This window comes from Giraffa tippelskirchi, chromosome 11 (genome assembly GCF_054371585.1).
Source record: "Giraffa tippelskirchi isolate mGirTip1 chromosome 11, T2T-mGirTip1v1.2.pri, whole genome shotgun sequence".
In the NCBI taxonomy this organism is placed as follows: domain Eukaryota; kingdom Metazoa; phylum Chordata; class Mammalia; order Artiodactyla; family Giraffidae; genus Giraffa; species Giraffa tippelskirchi.
Window position 1 is genome coordinate 146,188,086 of NC_137285.1, and position 22,854 is coordinate 146,210,939.

A 22,854-nucleotide genomic window follows, 5' to 3' on the forward strand; every position below is an offset into this window, starting at 1 on the left:
ACCAGATATCCTATTCCTAATCCTCAAGAGAGGAATCTGAGCCCTGGTGGTTCAGATGGTAGAGAATCTTTCCTGGAAGGCAGGAGACCTGGGTTCGATCTCTGGGTCAGGAAGATCCTCTGGAGAAGGAAATAGCTACCCATTCGAGTACTCTTGCCTGGAGAATCCCATGGACAGAGGAGCCTGGCGGGTTACAGTCCATGGGGTCGCAAAGAGTCGGACACGACTGAGCGACTAACACCTTCACGATCCTCAGGAGGAAGTTTCCCCACTTTACTGAGACTTCTCATTATGCTACATCTGCTGAGTACAAGGGAAATTCTTCTAAGACAGTTAGTTAGCTCCGACAAAGACCCAAGAGCTTTAGGGCCGAAATAAACTTCAGAGATTATCTAATCCGATTTTACAACATAAGACATTGAGGCCTGGGGTAGAAGAGGGACTTGCCAAAGATCAAATGACAGATCACAGGCTCAGCTGAAACTGGAACCCAGGGCTGGTCCCCAGACGACAGGTGTTAGACTCTGGGGACCAGCAGGCTCGCACAAGAGATCCTGGTTCTCCTCACCGCTGCTCTGGGAGTCACTGGCTACTTTTATAAACTTGGTTAAAAATCGGTTCCAGTGAGAGTAAAAAAGGACTTGGGCAACATTCTGTTTGGAGAAGTAGGAAGTGAGACAGCTCAGCTCTCACGCGGCTCGTCTCCCCAGGAACAGTCACAAATAGGCCCCACTCTTCGAAAACACCAAGGCCTCTCACACCCAATACTTAACATTCAGTCCTCATATGTTCTCGTGTGGATTTCGCCCACTGCTTTCTAACTGGTTTTCCTGAATCCGTATACTTGCCACTTGCCTAACCAGTGCTGTCAGAATTCACTGCCTAAAATACATACTGAATAATGGCTGCCCTCAGATAAAAATAAGGTCAAAACTTCTCAGCCAGGCATTCCAGGCCCTCTACACCCCAAGTCTTTCTGATCTCGCTCAAACACTCCATTGCTCTGAAAAGTGAAAGTTGCTCAGTCCTGTCTGACTCTTTGTGACCCCATGGACTATACAGTCCATGGAATTCTCCAGGCCAGAATGCTGGAGTGGGTAGCCTTTCCATTCTCTAGCAGATCTTCCCGACCCAAGAATCGAACCGGAGTCTCCTGCAATGGAGATGGAATCTTTATCAACTGAGCTATCAGGGAACAACCCTATTGCTTCCACTGCTCTAGCCACGGGTCTCTGCAGAGTCTCCAAATAAAGCCTATTAATCTTCCGTGTTTAGGTTTTTGCTTAAGCTACTCCTTTGTCTAGAATCTCCTTCCCTACTCCCATCCTCCACATCAATCCGTCAAGAGTCCTCGGCTGTCTTCACACCCAGCTGAAATCCACGAAGCCTTCTCACATCTCCCCTAGCACCCTCTCCCATGTGCGTTGGTGGTATCATGGTGAGCATAGCTGCCTTCCCAAGTACTCGCTCCCTTCACACAATGCTGTCCTGTACTTCAGGGGTACCTTATTACAGTCTATGTTATAAGATACTACGTAAAGATCTGATCATGTTCTTCTACGGCTTAAAACTCTTCAGTGACTCCCTCTCACCTACAGGGTAAAGTTCACCTCCTTTGCAAGGCATCCGAGACTTCCCAAGATCCGGTACCACTCTAACTCGCGGGGCTCATCTCCTGCCGTATCTTGGACTTGACAACCTGACCATACTTGTCAACAAGGGAACTCCTGACAGAGTCCAGAATGTTTCATGTTTCTATGACTATGCATTTATTTGCCTTTCTTCTAAGTATATCTGGGGGAAAAGTCCTATTTTAAGACATATACTTTCTCTTTTATAAACCCACCCTGTAAAAACAAGCAACCATCACAAAAATCAATTATGTGAAATTATTTAACGCTCTGGTAAAAAGGAAGTGAATAGTTTCTTATGTGATCTCAGTTTAAGGACTACTTCGTAACACCACCACTGGATAAGTGTACTAGGGTGCCTGACTTGACTGCTTTGGCTGGTTCCAGTCAGTAAAGAGAACAGTCACTGACTCCCACAGGAGTCCTGGACATTTGGCACACAGAAGAGGGGACGGGGGTGAAGCCACCACCGAGGACATGTGGCCTCACTCCACTGGAACGTCTAGCCGTGAGAGCCTGGCCTGACACAAGCACACGGGTCACACAAAGCTGCCAGGACTTCACCTAAGGACGGAAGAGAAGGGCGACATGACTGGTTTTCTAACATACTGTCTTGGTGTGACTTAATTAAATTTTAGTCACGGCAAGCGGGCAGATGAAGAATATTAACTTCCAAACTGTAAAGTAACTTCTACGCCACACCCAGTCAGACGGCAGAGCTGAGTGACAGCCTTCAGAACCCTCCTCAGCTATATTGTATACCAAGGAGACCTTCCAATGATTTCCTTGCTAGAACTTCCCCATGTCTGGCAAGGGGAACATGAAAGCCCGCTGGTTGAGGCTCCTCTGCACGAATGGACGTGGTACTGCGACGAACACATCATGCCAAACTGAGGAACCGGAACCCATCCTGGGCTCTCAGAAACGACAGTCAGTCATTTCACAATGCAACGGTTTTGCGTATTTGCTCACAACATGGATTTCTAGGTAAAAGGAGACCAAATAAAACCAGATATACTGAAAGAGTTAATAAAATACATGCAACAGACTTAAAGAGACTTCATCTTAAGGCTGAAGGATTTCTCACTGAGATGTTTTTCCAAAGTATAGCCCAGTGTCACAACTGTGAATGAAGGACTATTTCTCTCTGTGCTGGCAGCAATTTTTAAGAAGTTGAATATAATTTCCCAGTGTTGGGAGATATTTATGACTGATCTAATCTGAAGCTTCTCCAGTTCTGACTGTCATTAGCGCAGGGTATCTTTGCCTTGGAAGGCAAAGTAGTTACAAAAAGAGGCAAAAAGATGATCAGGAGATGATTCTGGGATCGTAATTACGTTTAGAATAACAGATAAAATGAGGAAGGGGGATGAGGATAGTTAAAACAATAGTCATAAAGTCACAGACACCACCTCTTTTGCAGGACTTAGGAACTACGGGAACACAGCATTCAACCTGTGCTTCATAAAAGCCTCTCTCCGTCTTTTCCAAGGGGATGGTGAGAATAAAAATGCGAGTTTTCCTTTGGCTTCTTTGCCATCTACATTCTACTGGGTGGTCTGAGCTCAGAAGCAGGCCGACAGCAGGGTCAGGGGCAGCCACATCTTGCCCCTGCTTGTGAGCATCTTTATGCAAAGACAGATGCTGAGTGCTTCAGGACAGACCTCCTGACAGCAGGTTTCTGGATGTCTTGTTTGTGCATTTTGACAAACACGGGGCCCCTGCAGTCTCAATCCTTGCCACAGACAGAGACGAATGGTAGGGGAAGATGGTCATCAATCCAGGTGACAAAGAATGGAAAATTTAACCTGATGTTGACCAACCTTCAAAGCTATCCCCCACGAGCGATAAATCTAGATAGTCTTGTTCCCCCAGCAAGCTCATAGAGCTAGGACTCAAATATGGTTGTACATCATTTTTAAAGGGTTTTAAATCTGCAGGACAATAAAGTCAGACACTAAATATGTTTGCTCCTGATCTCTAATCTTAGATATGCCTGATTTTGGTCAAGCTTCAGTATCCTTACTTTAAAAAAACCACACTGAAAGGAACAACTATCTCGGAGGGTTATCATAACGAGTAAACAAGATTTTTAAATATACAATGTTGTGTCTGTTATTAATTAGTATACATGAAAAATATGGTAGCTGATCCCTTTCATTCGATGGAAGATTAAAGAGAACCAAAACAGATAGGATGTGGGTAATGGTTCCCTTTGTTTTCTGAGGCCGCTATACACCTGGATGGGACAAGCTGGAGAAAGGCAAGATGATCTATGCCTCCGCAAATGGAAGGAGAGAGACGAGGCTGTGCTGCAGGGGCAGAGGCAGGAGTGCGTCATGCTGAGAAGGCGAGGACACCCAGCAGAGCCCTGTCTCTTAATGGCGTTCTGAGTGTTAGGAGCGTCCCAGGCCACAGCTAACTTATCCGCGTCTCTGTACTTGAAAGGACTATAGATTAAGAGTGTACAGCCTGCAACTTCCCTTCTGGTTGAGGAAAAGGATTGGGGAAACAAATTAAAAGGAGCTGGTACAGTCCCTGAATTTCTCACTCTGTCTCCTCTCAGAGCCCCTGGAAACTAAAGGGGGGCAACCACAAGCAGCCCTCAGCCTATGGGGGAGGCGAGGAGAGCACGAGCAGACAGTGACTGGGCCTCGAGCAGCCAGCAGTGTCCGTCACGAGGAGACCTGGGCAGCTCATACTGAGGTGGCTGATCCACAGCTGCTCTTAAAAAACAAGATTATGGTCTGCCCCAGGGCCCAAAGAAAGGCAAGCACCCAGGGGAGGGACTTTCGGAGGGGGAGGAGAGAAACCAGTCCACTGTCACTGACCAGGGAGCCATGTGAGACCGCGAGGAAAAAAACCACGGCTAAGTCAGTGCATGAAAGGTGAAGAAGGTGTAAATTCAGGTCGCGCTGAAGCCAGGGGGCGGCGAGAGCACAGGTGGGCCGTGGGGAGCACAAGGAGGAGGCAGTCTGACACAGGAAAATGGAGGAGGGAGGAAGGGGAAAGGGAGGAGGTGGTAACAGAAGAAAGAGAAGGTAAGATGAGAACAGAACATTTTAAACTAACCCAGAACCCCATTGTGAAGGACAAGTCACGAGGCAAGATACAGCTCAAAGGCACGAGCCCGCATTTCACCACAGCGAAGAGATAACAGCCTTCCTCACGCGCGGAGAGAGGGCTCTGCACTCTGCACTGACTCCCAGGGCACCACGGGATGCTGAGGCTTCTCAGCAACACTGGGTCCTAGCAGCCTCGGCACTGTACGCTGAGACTGCTTCACTGAATAGCCCCCAGGGCTGGAAAAACAATCATTTCCGCAAGGGAACAGATCTCCCTACAGGTGTCTGCCTGGCTAAAGGCGGACTGGAGACTCTCCCTTCACTGCCGGGCCCATATCCACCTTCCCCTAGCAGGGACTTAACCAGGACACACGCCGAGAGTCCCAGAGCAGCTGGGCCCTTCTCCCCCCACCAGCCCTCCTGCGTTTGCCACAGCACAGCTGTTTCAGGGCATCCTTGCATTTCCTTCACATTTCCATCTTCCTCAGACAAATGAACCTCCCACTGAGTGTTCCTTCTGCTTCTAAGTAGACAGTTGCTTGCGTGTTTAAGGATTGAATCAGGAGGGCAAATTGGTACGATGGATGTCTCCATCTTCTTGGTCCTCTGGGGCAAAGATATTTCTCAAACACCTGAAAGCTCCACTGCAAGATGGCTCCTGGGGAGCTATCCATTCAGCTCACAAAAAAGGCGGAAGGGAGGCAGGAACTCTTAAGATCCCAGACTTGACCAGGCCGTGTCAAGACGAACGGGAAGAAAAAGGAAGATGAGTGACAGGCTGTCCTATCTCAGTACTGGCAGCAAAAGAGATGGGGAAAAAAATGCTCAACCATCCTTCTCTCTTTCTTATTTTGCAAGTTTTGAGAAAATCAAAATGTAGGAATCAAAGCAAGAGCCAAATGTCCAATTTGATACAAGCCAGGAAAACTCAGTTTCAGGATGGAAAGAAACACAAGAGGTGGCTAGAAAGGTCAGGAGTGGCAGGTGAGAGATTGTAAAACCAGGCAGCCACACTGGGGAGCTTGACCTCACAGCCCAGGCTGACGCTGCTCCTTCAGTTCAGCCCTGTAACCCAGATGACCACTCGAAGCGGCCAGAAGATGGAGGGAACACCTCTCAAACCCCATACTAATCTGTCAGGCCACTTCCAAAGGATCCTCACTGGGGGTGGCGGGAAACTGAGGACACTGACAGCCAAGGCGCCAGGGCCTCAGAGCAGTGGGATCGAGGCTGTAAGAGAATTCTGTCTCCTAGGGAAATTCAAGTCTTTTATTTTTAATCTCTATATCCACTTTTTCTGAAGAGGGAAAACACCAACCCTCCTGCCTCCTGGATGGTGTGAAGACAGTCCACATGAAGCATTTCCACAGTCACTGTTCACGCAAAAGGGAAATAAAAATGTCTCCTGAAGTGCGGCGGCCATCTTATCCCAGCCCGGCCTGGATGTCTCCTGAAGTGCGGCGGCCATCTTATCCCAGCCCGGCCTGGATGTCTCCTGAAGTGCGGCGGCCATCTTATCCCAGCCCAGCCTGGGCCCGGTGGGCTGTCTCTCCCCCAGGTGCCAGGGAATCAGCAGTGCGTCGGCCAGAGGTGGGGGGTGCCCTGGACATTTTAACCCTCTGTCCCTCACCCCATGCTACTGCTCATAAGTAATAAGTTAGGGGTGTGAAGCCAGAATGTCAACCACTGTTGCTCGGACAGTGGCCAACCTGGAAGTACTCACGACCTGGGAGGAGGAGAAAGGAAGCAAGCGGAACAGGAACTTACTCAAAGTCCTCAAACTCCAAGTCGGTTCCCTCCACGGATGGACCCTGGCTGTCTGAGGAAGAGGAGGAGGCGGAAGAACGGAGGCGGTTCTGTTGGTAGCGCATGGAACGCTGGCGGATACTGTCTCTCCGTGACAGGTACTGGATCATTCTCTGGGCATAGTATGCAGCAGGAGATAATCTGAGAGAGACAGAAAGGGACAAACACAAACTAGCACTAATGTGGGGAATACTGTGGAAGAGAGTAAATCCAGCTCTCCCATCACATCTCCCTGCTGAGGCGAACTCCGGAGACATGAAAAGGAAAGGGCATTTAACTCACCAGGAGGTTTGTACTGCGCAATGTGCTTACCAGACTGCCTTATCTCGGAACAGAAATACTGGTGGTTAAAGAGGCTGTTTAATCAGTCATCATCTGATCAACAGCTGCCCCCTCCCACGAGTTTAACACTGGACTTTTCTTTTTGAGTTTCTCAAGGGACCTCTTTTAAACTTCTCAGGATGCCCTTTATAAAGATTTGCAGCTTTCCCCTAATCATCCATACTCAAAATATAAGACATGAAAGGGACTGCAGCTTCTTTCACTTTACAGGTGAGAAAACAGGCTGAGAGATGGTGAACCCAGGATGACTAAAGAAGGTGTCTTCAGGCATCACCTTCACCAGGACTCCTTTCTTCTCCAACAAATATCTACAGTTCCAGAACTGTCCTAGTTCCTTAAGATTATCTCTTTGAACTTCTTATCTCTCCTTTACAGATTATCCAGATATTTTAACACAGAGAAGGTATTCTGGTTAGAGACTGAGAGTAAAATATACTCAGGAGAAACAGAAAATGTGAAAGATGTGTCTGTTTCTTAAGACAGAGCATCAGAGGCTACATGGGCACTGAACAACACGGAAGACAGCAGTCACTCTCCTCCCTTACAATGGCTGTTCTCATAAGCAACTAATCTAGACCTGTATTCTGACTATGGTTGAGTATCTTCATACTCCATGAAAATATCCATGCCCTATACAATTTGCATAGTCCCTTCTTTCTCAAGTTTTTCCTCTGTCTTTCACAACACATATAATTTGAGGCTGTGAATTGAGAAAGTGAGAGTAGACCAATAACAGAAAAATGCTTTATATATATATATATATAAAGTGGATACTAAGCAATTTCAAGACTTTAAACCGGGCCAAGGCATACACTTCGATTCAGCAATTCCATTAGTGATTTTATCCTACAGAAAAACACAAGGATATGAAGATAAATATATAAATTGTTGGCACTAGTAAAAAACTAGAAACACCTCAAATGTCCATCAACAGATTAAAGAAATTATACCTATACAAAGAAACACTATGTAACAGTTGAAAAGAAAAAGTTATCCCTCTATATGCACAACAAAAGCCCTCTAAAATAAAAATTTAAGTGGGGGAAAATTAAAGAATGGTATGTATGAGTGTGTATATACATATATATATGTCTGTAATTAGAACAAAAAATAAAACACAGCAATCCTAATGAGGATTCCCAGGGACCTTAACTTCTACAATGTTTGAATATAAAAGGAAAAAAGCATCTTTTTTTAAAATGGAACTCTGGAAAAACTGATTGAGAATGGAAAAAGAAATACTTATATCCAAATGGTAGGAAAAGTATTTACAAACATCTTGCTGCCTGATCTTTCATTACTCTTGGACAAAGTAAGACTCTGGGCAAATCCTCAGTAAATCTACTCACTCAGACCAAAGAAGATCCTGCAGTTAACACGAAATAAGGCTGCCTCTGAAATGACTGTCATCACAGGTAGCATCCTTCTGACCAACCATCCGACAGACTTTCCAAAGAGGCCAGGACACAATCTTTGGAACTCAGAAGTCTGTGTTATGGGACAATATGTTGCCTTTGGCGCCTCTGATTCCAAATTATCTTTATACACTAGGTGGGCATGGAAGGTACAAAGGCCTTGGCCAAGATCATCAAAGTGTAAGAATTAACATCTCAACTTGTGGGACATTCATTGTCTCTTTGGGCATCTGGTCCCATGCATTTGGTGAGGATGAATCAAGAACCCTAAATTTTCAACAGACAGAAGTCAATACTGTCTCTACCAAATACACAGAAATCTTCCAGCAGAAATCAACTGCTGTTGGTTAAATTCTCAAGTTAATCAGACTAGAAAGGAATGAAAAACAGAAGTTTAAAGAAAAAATAAAGTTTTAAGAGGAGAATGAAGATTCTTTTTTTAGAAATGATACTGAGAAGTGACCACAAAAACACTTGTTCCTCAGTTGACAGCCTACTCTAATGGAAAAATCATATTAAGGCGAAAGAGGTAGAAATAATGTTGATGCTAACAATAATTAAATAAAGACTGCCCTTTTCTGTAGGGGTAAAAATTCAGCACTAGGTAACCTCAATTGTTTAATTTCACCACTGAACAGGAATTCCCTAAGCTATAAAACTATGCATCAGTGGTAAAGAAAAATGTATTCTTGGCACAATTCTTACATAGAAGTATATCCTAGTCTTGTGTTTTTAGGTATCTGAGGGAAGCTAAGTATCTGAATGCTGAGATGTCTCGTGAAGGTTTTGACCTATACATATTATGCAGGGTGAAGTCTAAGAGGAAAAAGAAATTAAAAAGCCAGTAATGAAGTAACAATCATCCTCCTACTAGAAAGCTTGATAATTATCAAACTCTGAAAGTGTTCCAAGTGAACATTTTAAATAACTCAAGTTTTCTTCAAGGAAGAATACTACCCCCCTCGGAAAAAAAACACAAACCTACTTTGCGTTTAAAGGGAAAATGTAAAAATACAAACACCATAAAGCCTGGCGTTTCTGTGATAAACATCTGAGTAGGAATAAACAACAAGTTTATTACATGAAAGGAGGACAAGTAATGGTCTTTATGAACCACTGTTAAACTTTGTCAGGTTAAAAATTCTGGGGTTGAGATTCTCATTACTGTCCTAAAAAAACAAACAAACAAACAAAAAAAACTGTTTCACAGCAAGAAGTTCTCTCAGTGTTTCAAAGAAATTGATTTATGCAAAACAATTCCTTCTCTTACTGAGCGCTTATTATTTTCAAATATGACTACAAACTAACTTCCTTGTTTCAGTCTTCATCAGAGTTATCTACCTGTTTTAAAATCATAAATCCCTGGTTCCCTGATCCTTGGACTGGCTATTTCTGGGATATGGACAAGGAAGTAATAGGATGATGGGGAATCTTTTCATTAGTATCTTAGAAAGAATGCTCAGAATCATGATGTTAACTGTGGTAACAACAAAATCATTCAATATCCTTGAAGTCAACTTGGTCTAAAGGTTCCAATCCTGACTTGAAATTCTTGATCTACAGCAAAGCTCACTTAGCCTTTTCTGACCCCCAGTGTTACCTTCAACCCCACCGTTATAAACTACCCTCTTCTTTTGGCAAAGCTTCGCAGTGTGCGCTCCGGAGTTGCTTAAAGAATGTGCAGGTCATCCCCCTTTTGGATCATTAACAGAATTATTAAGTCCAGCTGTGACATCCCCAAAGGGCTGCTCACCATAAATAAATATTATATATCAACTCAACACCCCATCCTTGGTCCTGAGTTACCAGTGTAAAGGTGGGCCTTAAACTCATTGAACTTTTTTTTTTAATCTCTTCAAGATCTTTTCAAAAGTCTGCTAATTAGTGTAAGGCGAGCTCTTTAATAACAGGCAACTTATTCTACTCAGTTACCCTTTGTCAGTCATTTCTTTCTTCACATAGTCTCCAAAAAGCCAACATCTGAATGACCTTGATTTCTGCCTTCTGATGTTCTAAATTCTCTCCCAAATGAGGATTTTTTGGTTTGTTTTTAATTCGTTACGTGATTTCCCTATTAATAAAAACTGTCGTTCCCCTTTTGGCTGTCCCTCTGGATGGTAACGGCAGAAAAGAAATATCCTATGACTCTGCCGATGACAAAAGGGATGAGGGCTCGTTATAACCCTCTGCCACCAGAGGCGCTGTTCACTTACCTGTAACACTTCCCCATCACCTGAACCACCTGTCTCAAAACTGTACCTGAAGAGTCAAAGAGCACCAGGACCAGAGAGGCACAGGACGGGGCTTCCACCAGCTAGGCAACCCCAAGGGCAGCCCCTCCCCCCACCTGGTGCCATCGCTCACTTTAGCCTTACCTCGCTGGGTCTGGGTAAATTGGGTGCTCTCTGGATCCTGCTCCATCATAACGGGATAAGGAAATGAGGGAAGACTCCAGCAGCCTCCTAGCAGAGATTAAAAAGATGGCAATAATCCCTGTCAATTACCAACTCAGAGGTCATTCATAAGGAAAAATGGGGGAGAGAGATAAATAACGTCCCCCTTTGCGGCTAGCTGACATCTCTTGTCTGGGCTCGCATCCGTCCTACAAGCAATCAGAGGCGTAAGGATATGAAGCGCCCCAGAGCGCCCACACTGGATATGGCCACTGTATGATCCTCAATACTGCTCTTCTGTGAGAAATGAACAAGTGCTTTAGAGACATAATCTTATTTTTATTTGCAGTGCCTCCAGCAGACAAACAGGAGGTCGGGATCAACATGAGAGAGGAGAAAGAGGCATACCCAGAGATTACCGTGGAGCGCCAACGTTTTATTTTGGTGCTCAGATCCCCCTTATCCTCATCCACATCCCATTATCTTCTAGGCATTCTGCTCTGCCCACACCCTTTGTGTGAGTACCCTCTAGGGATTTCTTGGTGGTTTAGTTGCCAAGTTGTGTCCAACTCTGACCCCATGGACGCTAAGCCCTCCAGGCTCCTCTGTCCGTGAAATTCTCCAGGCAAGAATACTGCAGAGGGTTGCCATTTCCTTCTTAACAACTGATAAAAAAATATTTAATTATATAATCTAGCCCAGCTATCAGTTCAATGATCATATGTGTTAATTTACTGAGCATTTTTTTAGTGCCAGGCAATACTAAGCACTTCACATGTACTTCATTTAACCTCACCGCAGCCTGGAAAAGTAAGCATTACTACACAAAAAGGAGATCAACGGGCCAAGGAGTTAAGTGTATTGCATGGCAGCACACCACTACTGAGTGATAGCACCACAACTCCAGGGAAGGCGTGTCAGCTACAAAATGCTTCAAATGACTATGCACACGAATCCACTCTGAGTCCAAACTAGAATGTGGATCCAGCATCACTGGCTCTTTCTCTTTCTCTTTTTTAAAGGGACACCAGAAATTTGGACTTCTGCACGAAGTCTCCTGTTAAGTTTTACTAAAATATTTTTCTTCCTTTTTGTATGGGAAGGGCCAGTTAAAACACATCTGATAAACATGGCTCGGGGTCCCCCAGTTTGCCATGTCTGCCACACTGCTTCCCAACTCCAATGTGCCTTGGCAGCCAATCAAGCTCCTGCCATGGAACATGTTTCCAAGGAAGAAATGCACACTGTTCCCCTCCGGCAGCATCTTGCCTGGCTCTCCCAGGAGCAGGTCTCCGGCTCCCTGCCAGACTCTTCTTTAAAGCAGATCTGCAGGATAAGGACAGCAGCTACCAATCTTTTCCAATTGAGTTAATTCAATTCACTGTTAGTAAAACCAGCTGGCTTTAGGTAGAGTCGTGTGCAGTCACTTTATCCCAGCGACTGGCTCACCGTAGCCTTTTCCCTAACAGTCTGGGGAAGAGAGAACAGCAGAGGCCTGTCAGCCTGGCTTGCTACCCTTCCCACCCAGGACAGCCAAGTGTCACATCATGTTTCTGATCTACACAAGGCTTATCATCCCCATGCTTAAGACAAGTTAAACAATCCCACCCCTGAAGGGAGAGAACACAGTGAAACCAATGAGGAAGAGAAGAAAGCAATAAAACACTTCTCTGTGGTTGGAAATCTGAATCTTCAATGATATCACTGTTTACAGCAGCAGAGATTCTGTGTTGCATCAATTGTAAGACATGCTTTTTCCCCCCACATTTTAACATGTCTGAAATAGGGATACATCTTATAATTGTGTGACACAGTTTAATTGGCAGGATTTTTTTCTTTCATAGGCACACATAAGATAAGAGCATGTGTTTGAATCTTGAAATATGGGATGTTTCTGAGAGGAGGGGATAGAGAGGCACACAGACTAGAAAAAGAAGCAAAGTAGAATTTTGAGAACAGTATCAATCTAGGCCATCATATAAGGTGGTGCTAGCGGTAAAGAACACCCCTGCCAATGCAGGAGACACAAGAGACGTGGGTTCGATCCCTGGGTCGGGAAGATCGCCTAGGGGAGGGCATGGCAACCCACTCCAGTATTCTTGCCTGGAGAATCCCATGGACAGAGGAGCCTGGTGGGCTACAGTCCATAGGGTCGCAAACAGTTAGACATGATGGAAGCGACTTAGCATGCACGCACGTTCACTACTAATAAATTTATGCCATAGGAATTAGGTGGGAGCTGAAGAACAGAAGCAAGATCTGGGAGCAGGTGACTGTCTTGGAACACCCAGAAGCTTGTTCCATCCCAATGGGTTCTGGACTGAGTCTTGAGTGTCACTGAGCCCTGCTGTGTTACCCTCCAAATGGCTGCTTCATAAGCAGAGGCCCTTTGACAAGGGGCACCCTCCAGAGTAAACCAGCGTATATCCTTCTTTAAAATGACTCTGCCCAATTAGGAGGCCAATGTTACCCACTACTCTGCCAAGGCAGTGACAGCATTCAGAGAAATTAGATGAGTTTTTAGACATGCTGTAAAGGAGACTCTTGAGCCAGAAGAGCTTGGGTTAGGTCATTTCAATTTTACTGGTTCTATTTCATAATCCCACAAACTCTACTCTCTACCCTAAATTCCAATCTTAATTCGGAAGACTTCTTAAAACAGAGTTACACCAAAATGTTAAGTTTTGTCTCTGGGGAGTCCCTGATGAGGTTCTTTTAGAACATATACCCCCTATACCTACTTACTAGAATCTGTTGGCACCATTTGCTCCCAGGCAATACAGTGGACTGGCAAGTCATACATACATGGCATTTTAACTCTAATACACAAAATCAGGCGAGCCAATTACTATGAAGAGCCCCCCCAAACATGTATCACTGATGAAACATTAAGCTCTCTACAGTTACAACACAAACACTATCTGAAGGATTAAAAAAGGCTGTTACAATTGGTGTTGAATAAAGAAAGAACTAGAGTGACTAGACAAGTAAATATCACCACCTCTCCTAAGAAACTCAAAGAAAGATCTTTGTCTCCCACAGTCAGCTTCTTGCCAAGAGCCATCAGTGGGGAAATGACGCAAGAGAATGGACAGAATGGCAGCTGAATGCCTTCTGCTCTGGACACTGTGAACTTCACTTGACTTAACGGTTAATCAAGCAGTTCAGTAATAAGAAATCAGGTAGGACTCAGGAGGGCTCAGACAAGTTGAAGTTTGAAGGTACCACTTCATTCTGACCTGTTAACTCCAGTTAGAAATGTTTTAAAGAGTCACTGAAGCTACGACAGAGGAAAAAAAAACTCTTCTTCACAAGTTTGCCTAGTTTATTCTCTAAGCCAGTGGTGTTCAAGTGAGGTACACACGGGCTGTGCTATTTTGATCCACTGGAGAACAGGAAGAATATTAGAACATTTGATTTAAATGTATAACCACAATGTGTATCACACACACACATACACACAAGTGCTCAAAAGCTTTTTACTAACAGAAGTGTTTCTCTTTAAGTCTAAAGGCCACTGTTCTATCAAACTACACACTACTTTAATAAAATTCAATATTTAACACAATAATCACAAACATAAAATATTAAAACTAAACAAATAAAAGCATAATCATATTCATATATAGATACAGCAAAAGAGAAAATAATACAGAAAATGTGGTAAAATGTTAACATACAGTGAATGTGAGTGAAGAGTGTAACGGGAATTCTTTGCACTATTTTTGCAACTTTTCCACAAGTCTGAAATTATTTCAAAATTTAAAACATCAAATATACAAAATCTAAAAGTAAACCACTGAAAACTAAAGAGAAAACTACTCATTTGCAAAAGAATTACTCACTTCTTAAAAAGACTTTCTTCAAAATAGCAAATTGCCTCTAAAAAGCAGGTTTGGCAAACTACAGGCATTCGGCCAGCTGCCTGCTTTTATAAATAAAGTTTTATCCAAACACAGCCATAACCATTCATTTAAATATTGTCTGTGACTGCTTTGCAGCTAGGAAGGCAGAGTTGAGTAGTCTAGATAGGGATAGGCCTATAATAAGCCTCTAATACTACTGCCTAGCCCTTTACAGAAAAAAAAATCCGCCCATTCATGCTCTAAAGTATTTGCTTATATAAAATCCCTTGAAAGAGAAGGTGAAGTCACTATGGAAGGGAACAGAAAAACTTAAAATCAAAGTATTACACACTAGAGTAAGTCATCAAAAATTAACATTACGCCCTACTAAAATCATAAGTCAACAGGAAGACAATTTAAGCTACAAAATTTCTAACATTTTATATGAATACAACTATTTCTTCCTACCTTAATTAATACCCTAATCTGTACAAGGGTTCCGCAGATCTGCTGTTATCCTTTGATGACTAAGAAAACAAAACAAAAAAAATAGTAGTAGAAGAAAGCTCTGGAAAAGAACAAAGTTGTCAGGGCAGATGAGATGGGTCATCCAAAAGGAAAGAAACTTTCTTTCAAATTCACTGGATATTAGGATTGAGAAGCAAGAAGTCTGGGTAACAGTCTAGACAGAATAAACAAGCCAGGGACAACTCTTCCTTAATAAACAACTATATCCTAAAGATACGCTTTTAACTGGTTGTCAGATCACATAGAAAATCAACAAACTAAAGCCAACAAACATGTACAGACTTCTCCAACACTAGAAACAATCAACTGCTAAAACTCTTATATACTGATAAGGACAACTGCTCCTAGGAGCTACTAAGATGCCACTGGTGCCCCACACCTAAAGAGTCATTTCCCAGTCTGGCTCTGGTGTGTGGGTGACATCTGCTAGTCCAGTTCAGGGGAGCCAAACTCAAAGGAATAACTCCCTTCTGCTTAGGGAATAAACTCCAAATTCTTCAGCTTGGCACTCAAAGCTGTGCAGTCCAATTTCTCATTCCTTCTGAACATACTATATGCTCCGGTCCAGTGGTTTTCAAACTTTTTGGTCTCAGAGTTCCTTTAACTCTTGAGAAAAAAAATTTATTGGAGTAAAGTTGATCTCCAATGTTGTATAGTTTCAGGTGTACAGCAAAGTGAATCAGTTATACATATATCCACCCTTTCTCTGATTCTTAACCCATATAGGCCGTTACAGAGTATTGAGTCGAGTTCCCTGTGATACACAGTAGGGCCTTATTAGTTAATCTGTTTTATATACAGTTAACACTCTTAAAAATTATTGAAGACCCCAAAGAGCTTTTGCTTATATGGGCTTTATCTACCAACATGTATTATGAAAGTGAAAGTGAAGTCGCTCAGTCGTGTCCGACTCTTTGTGACCCCATGGACTGTATGTAGCCCATCAGGCTCCTCCGTCCATGGGATTTTCCAGGCAACAGTACTGGAGCGGGTTGCCATTTCCTTCTCCAGGGGATCTTCCCGACCCAGGGATCGAACCCGGTCTCCCGCCTTGTAGACAGATGCTTTTACCATCTGAGCCACCAGATTAAAACTGAGAAAAATGGAATACACAAGCACAAAGAGTGAGACAGACAAAGACTATCCCAGCATTGTTATAAAGACAGCTTTGACCTCAGGGACCCCAGGCCACACTTTGAGAACTGCTACTCCAGCTGCACTAAACACACCCCCCACTATTTCACCCGTTTTTAGTTTGGCCATTCCTTCTTTCTGGAAAGCTCTTCCCCATCTCTGCCTATAAAAGTCCTTCAAAGCTCAAATATCTGACTCCTCTGGTCAGAAGCTTACCCTCGCTTCCCTCAGCCCCCGTAGCAGTTGAACCCTCTCTTAAAAGGCCTTCCCCCAGTCACTTGGTACTGCAGTTCCTTACATCTTCTTGTTTCTACCACTGGACTACAAGCTACATGAAAGCAAGTACTGGATCCAAGTCATCTTTTTATCCCCATTAAAACTCATATCCTAATGAACACACAAAAGGAAGCCAGTAAATATCTAAGGAGAGTAAATCAGCAAGACTAAGCAGATTTGGAAAAATAAGCAAGAACATATATCTGATTGCCCATCATTGACCCCGTGCCTTTCAGACAAGGTTTCTAGATGTCCAAAACCTCACACAGAAATTCCTGAAGGAACTAGTTTCTCAGAAACTGCTGACATCAGCCTTCACCCCTCGGGTCACTTAAGCCACTCAGGTTAAAGTGCTGACATGTTTGTCCTGACAAATGCAGTGCAGCCTGGTCCCTGGGAGGCTTATTAAATCATAAAGTCAGAGGCTGGCTACTTGCCTGGGAAACTACCACTGTTGCTCCCCGACAGCTTATTGCCAAAAGAGAGCTCGCAGGGGAAAGAGGGCAGTGTTTTCAGGGGCGTGAAGGGGTGGGAGGCCAAAGAAACTTGGATACACTACTGCCTTCTTCACTTCTGCATCCTGCTCTGCAAGCCCCAGATCTCTGCCTCAGTGCATGCCAGGGCTGGGAGATGACAAGCCCTTATTCTTCATAAAAAATAATTGTGTGTTCTGAAACGACACCTCTATTATGATTTCCAAATTGACATCTCTGCTTTACAGCGGAGGCATCTAAGCCTCCCCATTTCACACAGTGGCAATTATCATTTAAGTTATCCAACTGTAGGCACTCATCTGATCCCTGTAGGGCCCCCAAGTTCTAGGGGGTACACTTGATGCAGCTGCCAGCAGGGCCCGCCAGGCGATTCCTGCCCCTGCTGTGGGGCAGACCAAGGCAAGGCAGCGCTGCTAGAAGGCTGCTGCTGCTGCTGCTAAGTCGCTGCAGTCGTGTCCGACTCTGTGCGACCCCACAGACGGCAGCCCACCAGGCTCCCCCGTCCCTGGGATTCTCCAGGCAAGAACACTGGAGTGGGTTGCCATTTCCTTCACCAATGCATGAAAGTGAAACATAAAAGTAAAGTCGCTCAGTCGTGTCCGACTCTTAGCAACCCCATGGACCACAGCCTACCAGGCTCTTCCGTCCATGGGATTTTCCAGACAAGAGCACTGGAGTGGGGTGCCAGTGCCTCCTCCAGCTAGAAGGCTAAGTTCGGGGGAAAACAGACACGCAACAGAAAGAGCGAGCGCACAGGGCCCATTGAGTGGCTCAGCCTTATTTTACCACCATCAGGCATAAACAATTCACAGGGCTCACAGCAAAGGCTTTTTACCAGAAAAGCTTGAAAACATCTTTACAAAACATTAACGTATTCCTCAGTGTCTCCCTGCAGTGAGCAATAGATGGCAAAACATCAGAGCAGAGCATAGTCACAGACACCAAGAGGGAAGAAGCCGGAAACAATTCATACGGGATGTGCAACCGTGTGTCTCGCTGCACAAAAGTCTTGCCTGAAAAGTCAGCTAGATCCCTCCGCAAACATTTGACCCTCTGCTAACTGTGAGGCCCGCAGGTATTTTTATTTTTAAATAAATTTTATTCTATATTGGAACATAGTTGGTGGGTTATTTTTAATACATTTGTAAAAAGATTGGTTAGTGCTATACTTAGCTCCTGTGTATCCTCAACACACCACACTATAGGTATGAAACTTCCATGTACAATAAAAATTCACTTTTGTCAGCATCTGAACTCAAAGGTCCAAGGTCATCTACATGGACATGTTTATGCTGTCCCCAATTCTTTCTTTGGGAGACTTGGGAGGTGGGCCCACAGATCAGACATTTTTAAACTAGGAACTTAGATCAGAGGCTTTTCACCAAAGGATAAGTAGGATCATATCAATGACAAGTTCCACAGCTGGTTCTGATATTCATGTGCTAACAAGCAGCAGCTATGACATGCAAGTGTGGACTTTAATTAAGAGGCAGTATATCCTACTTGACTGGTTTCCCCCAAAATCAAGAAGACATTTACAGAATTCAATAATCCTGGAATTCTCAGCTAATTTTATTCAGAATAACAGATAATTCCAAAAAAAGTCTACCTCTAGACCTACTAATACTACAAAGGCTGCAGGATAGAATCATTGACGGCTTTAATAACAGCAAACCTTGTACATTTCTTCTCAAACAATTTTTCATATTCACACTCCTGATCTGAAATTTTAAAACCCTCAACGAAGGTTGTTTGTTCCACGGACCTGGGTATACTGCAAACACTGTACTCTATAATACGAAGTAAAACCTTAGGGTCAACATCAGGATGGCAAAGAGAAGTTAGTAAATGAAGCCTAACAAGAGAATGAGGAAAAACGGAATGCACAGTGGGCTGGGGCATTTATTAACCAGACGCCAAGAGGCAGCCTTCCTGGCGCATGTCTGTTCAAGTAATGAGGTTTCTGGAGTCTATAGAAATAGAAAGGAGGGCAGAGATTCCAGCTGGGCCCCCAAACAATCCACTGTTAGCCCTGGAGCTAACCCGAAGCTCAGAGTACAATCACTTTTCTTATATCCTGGGTTCACACTGAACTGCTTCTCTTAGTGACATTCAATTTTCACTGATTCGCCTCTGGGAATATACTACTTGCCCTTCCACCCTGATCCTGACTTCAGCAACCCTCCTGATTCCCTCTGGACTGAGCATCTGACTCCACTGGAATAATCTCTCTACCATTTCCCTGTCTAGACAACACGAAATTGTCATAAATGACACCTAAAGTACAATTAGGAGAAAAACTGCAATTCCCACTCTCCACCCCCGTTTTCCAAAAGAACTGCACAAGCACACCAATCAGCTCTTCCATGAAGATTAACTCCACGGAGCCCGGAGGCCATTTAACTCACGCGCCAAATGTTATGCATCCCCCTCCGCTCCACTGTAATTTGAAGATGCAAATTGTCTTCTTTCCACTAGCACTAATGGTTATAATCTCAGAGATGTGAATGCCTGCAGAATCGATACCTGTGTAAAAAGTCCTTACAAACACTTGATCCAGCTGCATTTTATTTAGCAGAAATCAGACAAAAGCAAAAAGACAGGGCGAAAAAGGAGAGAGACAATGAGAGAAAGGCAGGACTCAAGAGTATCAGAACCAGGCAGCATGATTATAACAATTATAAAAAATAAGACAGTTTGAAGCCAGTGCAAGCTCTTTGTGAAATACGGTATCAAAAAACAGCCAAGGTCAAAGGACAGAAAATCATGAAATACCTTATCAATGGTTTTCAGTGGGAAGGGGTGTCCCCCAGGGGACCTATATCGAGAGACATTTTTGGAAGTTCAAACTGCGTGGGGGGAGTACCCTAGTACCTAGTGGCTAGAGGTCAGGGCGCTGCACCCTAAGATGCAGAGGACATTCCTCCCCAACCCCCGACAAAGAGTCATCCGGCCTGACATGTGGACAGTGCTGCTTTTGAGAAACCCTCTGATATGTCTTAATACTCTGAGATTAATGAAGGGAAGCTCTGAATAACTAATATATGAGGAAAGTCAATGCTTTAGCTTTAGAAACAAATTGCAGTTTAACTCGTGATCTTGGGTCACTTATTAGCTGTGTGACCTCTGGCAAGTTCATTATCCTCAGCGTCCAAATTTAATGGGAAATGCCTATTTCACAAGGTTGTTATGATTAAGTAAGAACATTAGTAGCCAGTACACAGCCTAATAAATAGTGATTTTTTTTTTCTTCCCTGGATGACAATTTCTAAAAGTATCTGCAGGGAACACATGGCCACCCAAGTCACTATTCCTAAAAAGGGGGTTTCCTAGAAAGACATGTGTTGAGGAAGGACCAGTTCTATAAAGTCATAAACATGGGTATCTCAGCCCTAAGAATCACATGAGCCTCACCCAAATAAACCAACAAGAGCAGTCAGTCAACCAACCACCGATTTGGCTGTTGGTCCATCCAACCACTGATTCAAACCACAAATACTTATTGAGTGTTTTATTATTGGGTATACAGTAGTATATAAAATGGACACGGTCTCTGAAGCAGCTAGTATCTGAAGAGGGACCAAAGAACAATGCTTCTTGGTATCCTTGCCCCGTGGGGTCTCCTCTCGCACTGAATGTAGACTAGCCTGTTATTTGCTTTAATCAAGAGAACGCGGAGAGTTCTGGGTCTAAGCCTTGCTGAGAGCTGATGGCTTCCCTTTCCTCCCTCGTGGAACTGTCACTTTTGGAAGCCCTAAGCTGTTACATTAAAAGTCTGGCTATTCTGCTGGAGAGGCCACAAGGAAAGAGTCCTTGAGAGGCCTGGCTGTTCTAAATGCGCTTCCGGTTGACTCGAGAGAGAGACCCCAAGCAAGACCAGCAGAACTTCCCAACTGACATCCCTTCTACCCAAAGAACAATGAAAGATAATAAATTTGCTATTTTAAGTCACTAGGTTTTTTTGGTTTTTGGTTATGCATCAGCAGACGAATGAAACGGGTTCTGATCTCTAGAACTTTTAAGCGACAACAGCAGCATAAAAAGTTAGCTTGTGTGTGTTAGTTGCTTAGTCGTGTCCGACTCTTTGCAACCCCACAGACTGCAGCCCACCAGGTCCCTCCGTCCATGGAATTCTCCAGGCAAGAGTACTGGAGTGGGTTGCCATTTCCTTCTCCAAAAGGAACTATAGAAAGAAAGAAAGTGAAGTCGCTCAGTCGTGTCCGACTCATTGTGACCCCATGGACTGTATGTAGCCTACCAGGCTCCTCCATCCATGGAATTTTCCAGGCAAGAGTACTGGAGTGGGTTGCCATTTCCTTCTCCAAAAAGTTAGCTTAGAAGCCTAAATTAATCGCACTGGTACTCAAGGGAACTTCGGCTACCAAAACAGAACACTAAACAAGACATTTGGAAACAGACCTTAAACAATAAAACTCAGGGCAAACTTGCTCACTGTGTCCAAAGCATGAGGTCTTGGTTGTGGTCAAAAGGGTCAATGTCAAAAGAAAGACTTTCTGCTCTTTTCTACCTGTCCCAGTCAGGCTCTAACTCTGAACACACTTCTGCCCTGGATGGCTCGCTCTCAATACAGAAGGCGCCCTTAGAACTTGGGAAATTAAGGCTGTTTGTACTCCCTCTCTTATCAAGAGGCAGAACCAGTTTCTTTTGCACGTATCATTATAATAGAGTGCAGGAAAAATGAAGATAATATTCCATTCCCCTGCTATGAACCAGACCATTTTCTGTATTATTGCACTTTCTAAAATAGAACCTTATTGTGTTGGCTGCAAGTGACTAATGGGAGTAACTAGCACCAGCGCTATCACAACAGCCGTTCCTTAGCCTCTCTTTATGGCACCTCACTTTTTTATGTACTTGGTTTACTTCAATTTTATATGGTGAGATTTCACAAACACACCACGAAGGCTGAAGTCTTGGGGATAAAAAAAAAAAAGGATACTAACACAGAAAAGAAAATGACCTGTAGGATATGTGTCACAGCAAAAGGAGTTTTTTTGTTGTTGTTGTTTAGGGGCTTTTTTTTTCTGTTTGTTTTTTGAGCAGAGTGATAACAGAGAAAAGAGAGAAGAGCTGGCATCTCTTGAGCATCTAAATATGTAAAAGCAAACTGACGCTTAACTCATTTAACCTGCGTCACAACAACTTTAAAATGGAGGAAACTGAGGTTCAGAGAGGATCCTTAACCTCCTCAGGGTCACAGAATAGGGCCAGAATTTGAATCCAAGGTTGCTCAAATTCAATCTCTTCTATTAGAATCTGTTGCAAGAAAAGAAAAGAGGGGGAACGTAAGGAGATTATGAGTTAAAGCAACACCGCATCACACATGGGACAGGAGGAAAAGGAAAAACAAAGGTGGTGGATGACGCAAAGGAACCTTAGTGCACTACAGAGACTTAGGGTTGAGACAGTGGTTGTGATGTGAAGAGTTTCTAGACGGTCTAGGACTTTCCTGATGGTCCAGTGGTTAAGAACCCGCCTGCCAATGTAGGGGACATGGGTTCAATCCATGGTCCGGGACAATTCCACGTGCTGAGGAGCAACTAAGCCCATGTGCCACAACTACTGAGCTGGCGCGCTGCAACTACTGAAGACCATGTGCTCAAAGGCCTGTGAGCCTCAACTACCGAATCTGTGTGCTTCAACGACTGAAGCCCGAGTGCCTAGAGCCTGCGCTCTGCAACAAGAGAAGGCATCGCAACGAGGAGCCCTCACACTGCAACACAACTAGAGAAAACCTGTGCAGCAACGGAGATCCACTGCAGCCAAAAACAAATTAAAAAATAATTATAAGAATAAATCAATAAATAATAAGAGTTCCTAGATGGTCTAAAACGGTGCTCTCTAACTTGGTGCATATCAGAATTATCTGGAGAGCTTATTAAAAACAGACTGCGTGCCTCCTAC

At 43.9% G+C, this 22,854-nt stretch overlaps 1 protein-coding gene across 16 annotated transcripts in view; it reads right to left on the reverse strand.

Annotated features, from left to right (window-relative positions):
* Positions 1-22,854, reverse strand: part of AMBRA1 (autophagy and beclin 1 regulator 1) — a 168,093-nt gene that overhangs the window by 96,554 nt on the left and 48,685 nt on the right. For 10 of the 16 annotated variants that reach the window (XR_014068242.1, XR_014068241.1, XR_014068239.1 and 7 more), the window contains 2 exons: positions 10,635-10,721; positions 6,464-6,643 (listed from right to left, as the gene is read on the reverse strand). The exons of 1 other annotated variant lie outside the window; for it this stretch is intronic. Coding sequence is in view for 10 of the 15 variants with exons in the window: in XM_081538471.1 (XP_081394597.1) it covers positions 6,464-6,643; positions 10,635-10,721 (267 nt within the window). In the remaining 5 variants the exon portion in view is untranslated. The remainder of the gene's footprint in view (positions 1-6,463; positions 6,644-10,634; positions 10,722-22,854) is intronic. 5 more of the 16 variants (XR_014068243.1, XM_081538474.1, XM_081538468.1 and 2 more) reach the window with 1 other exon arrangement.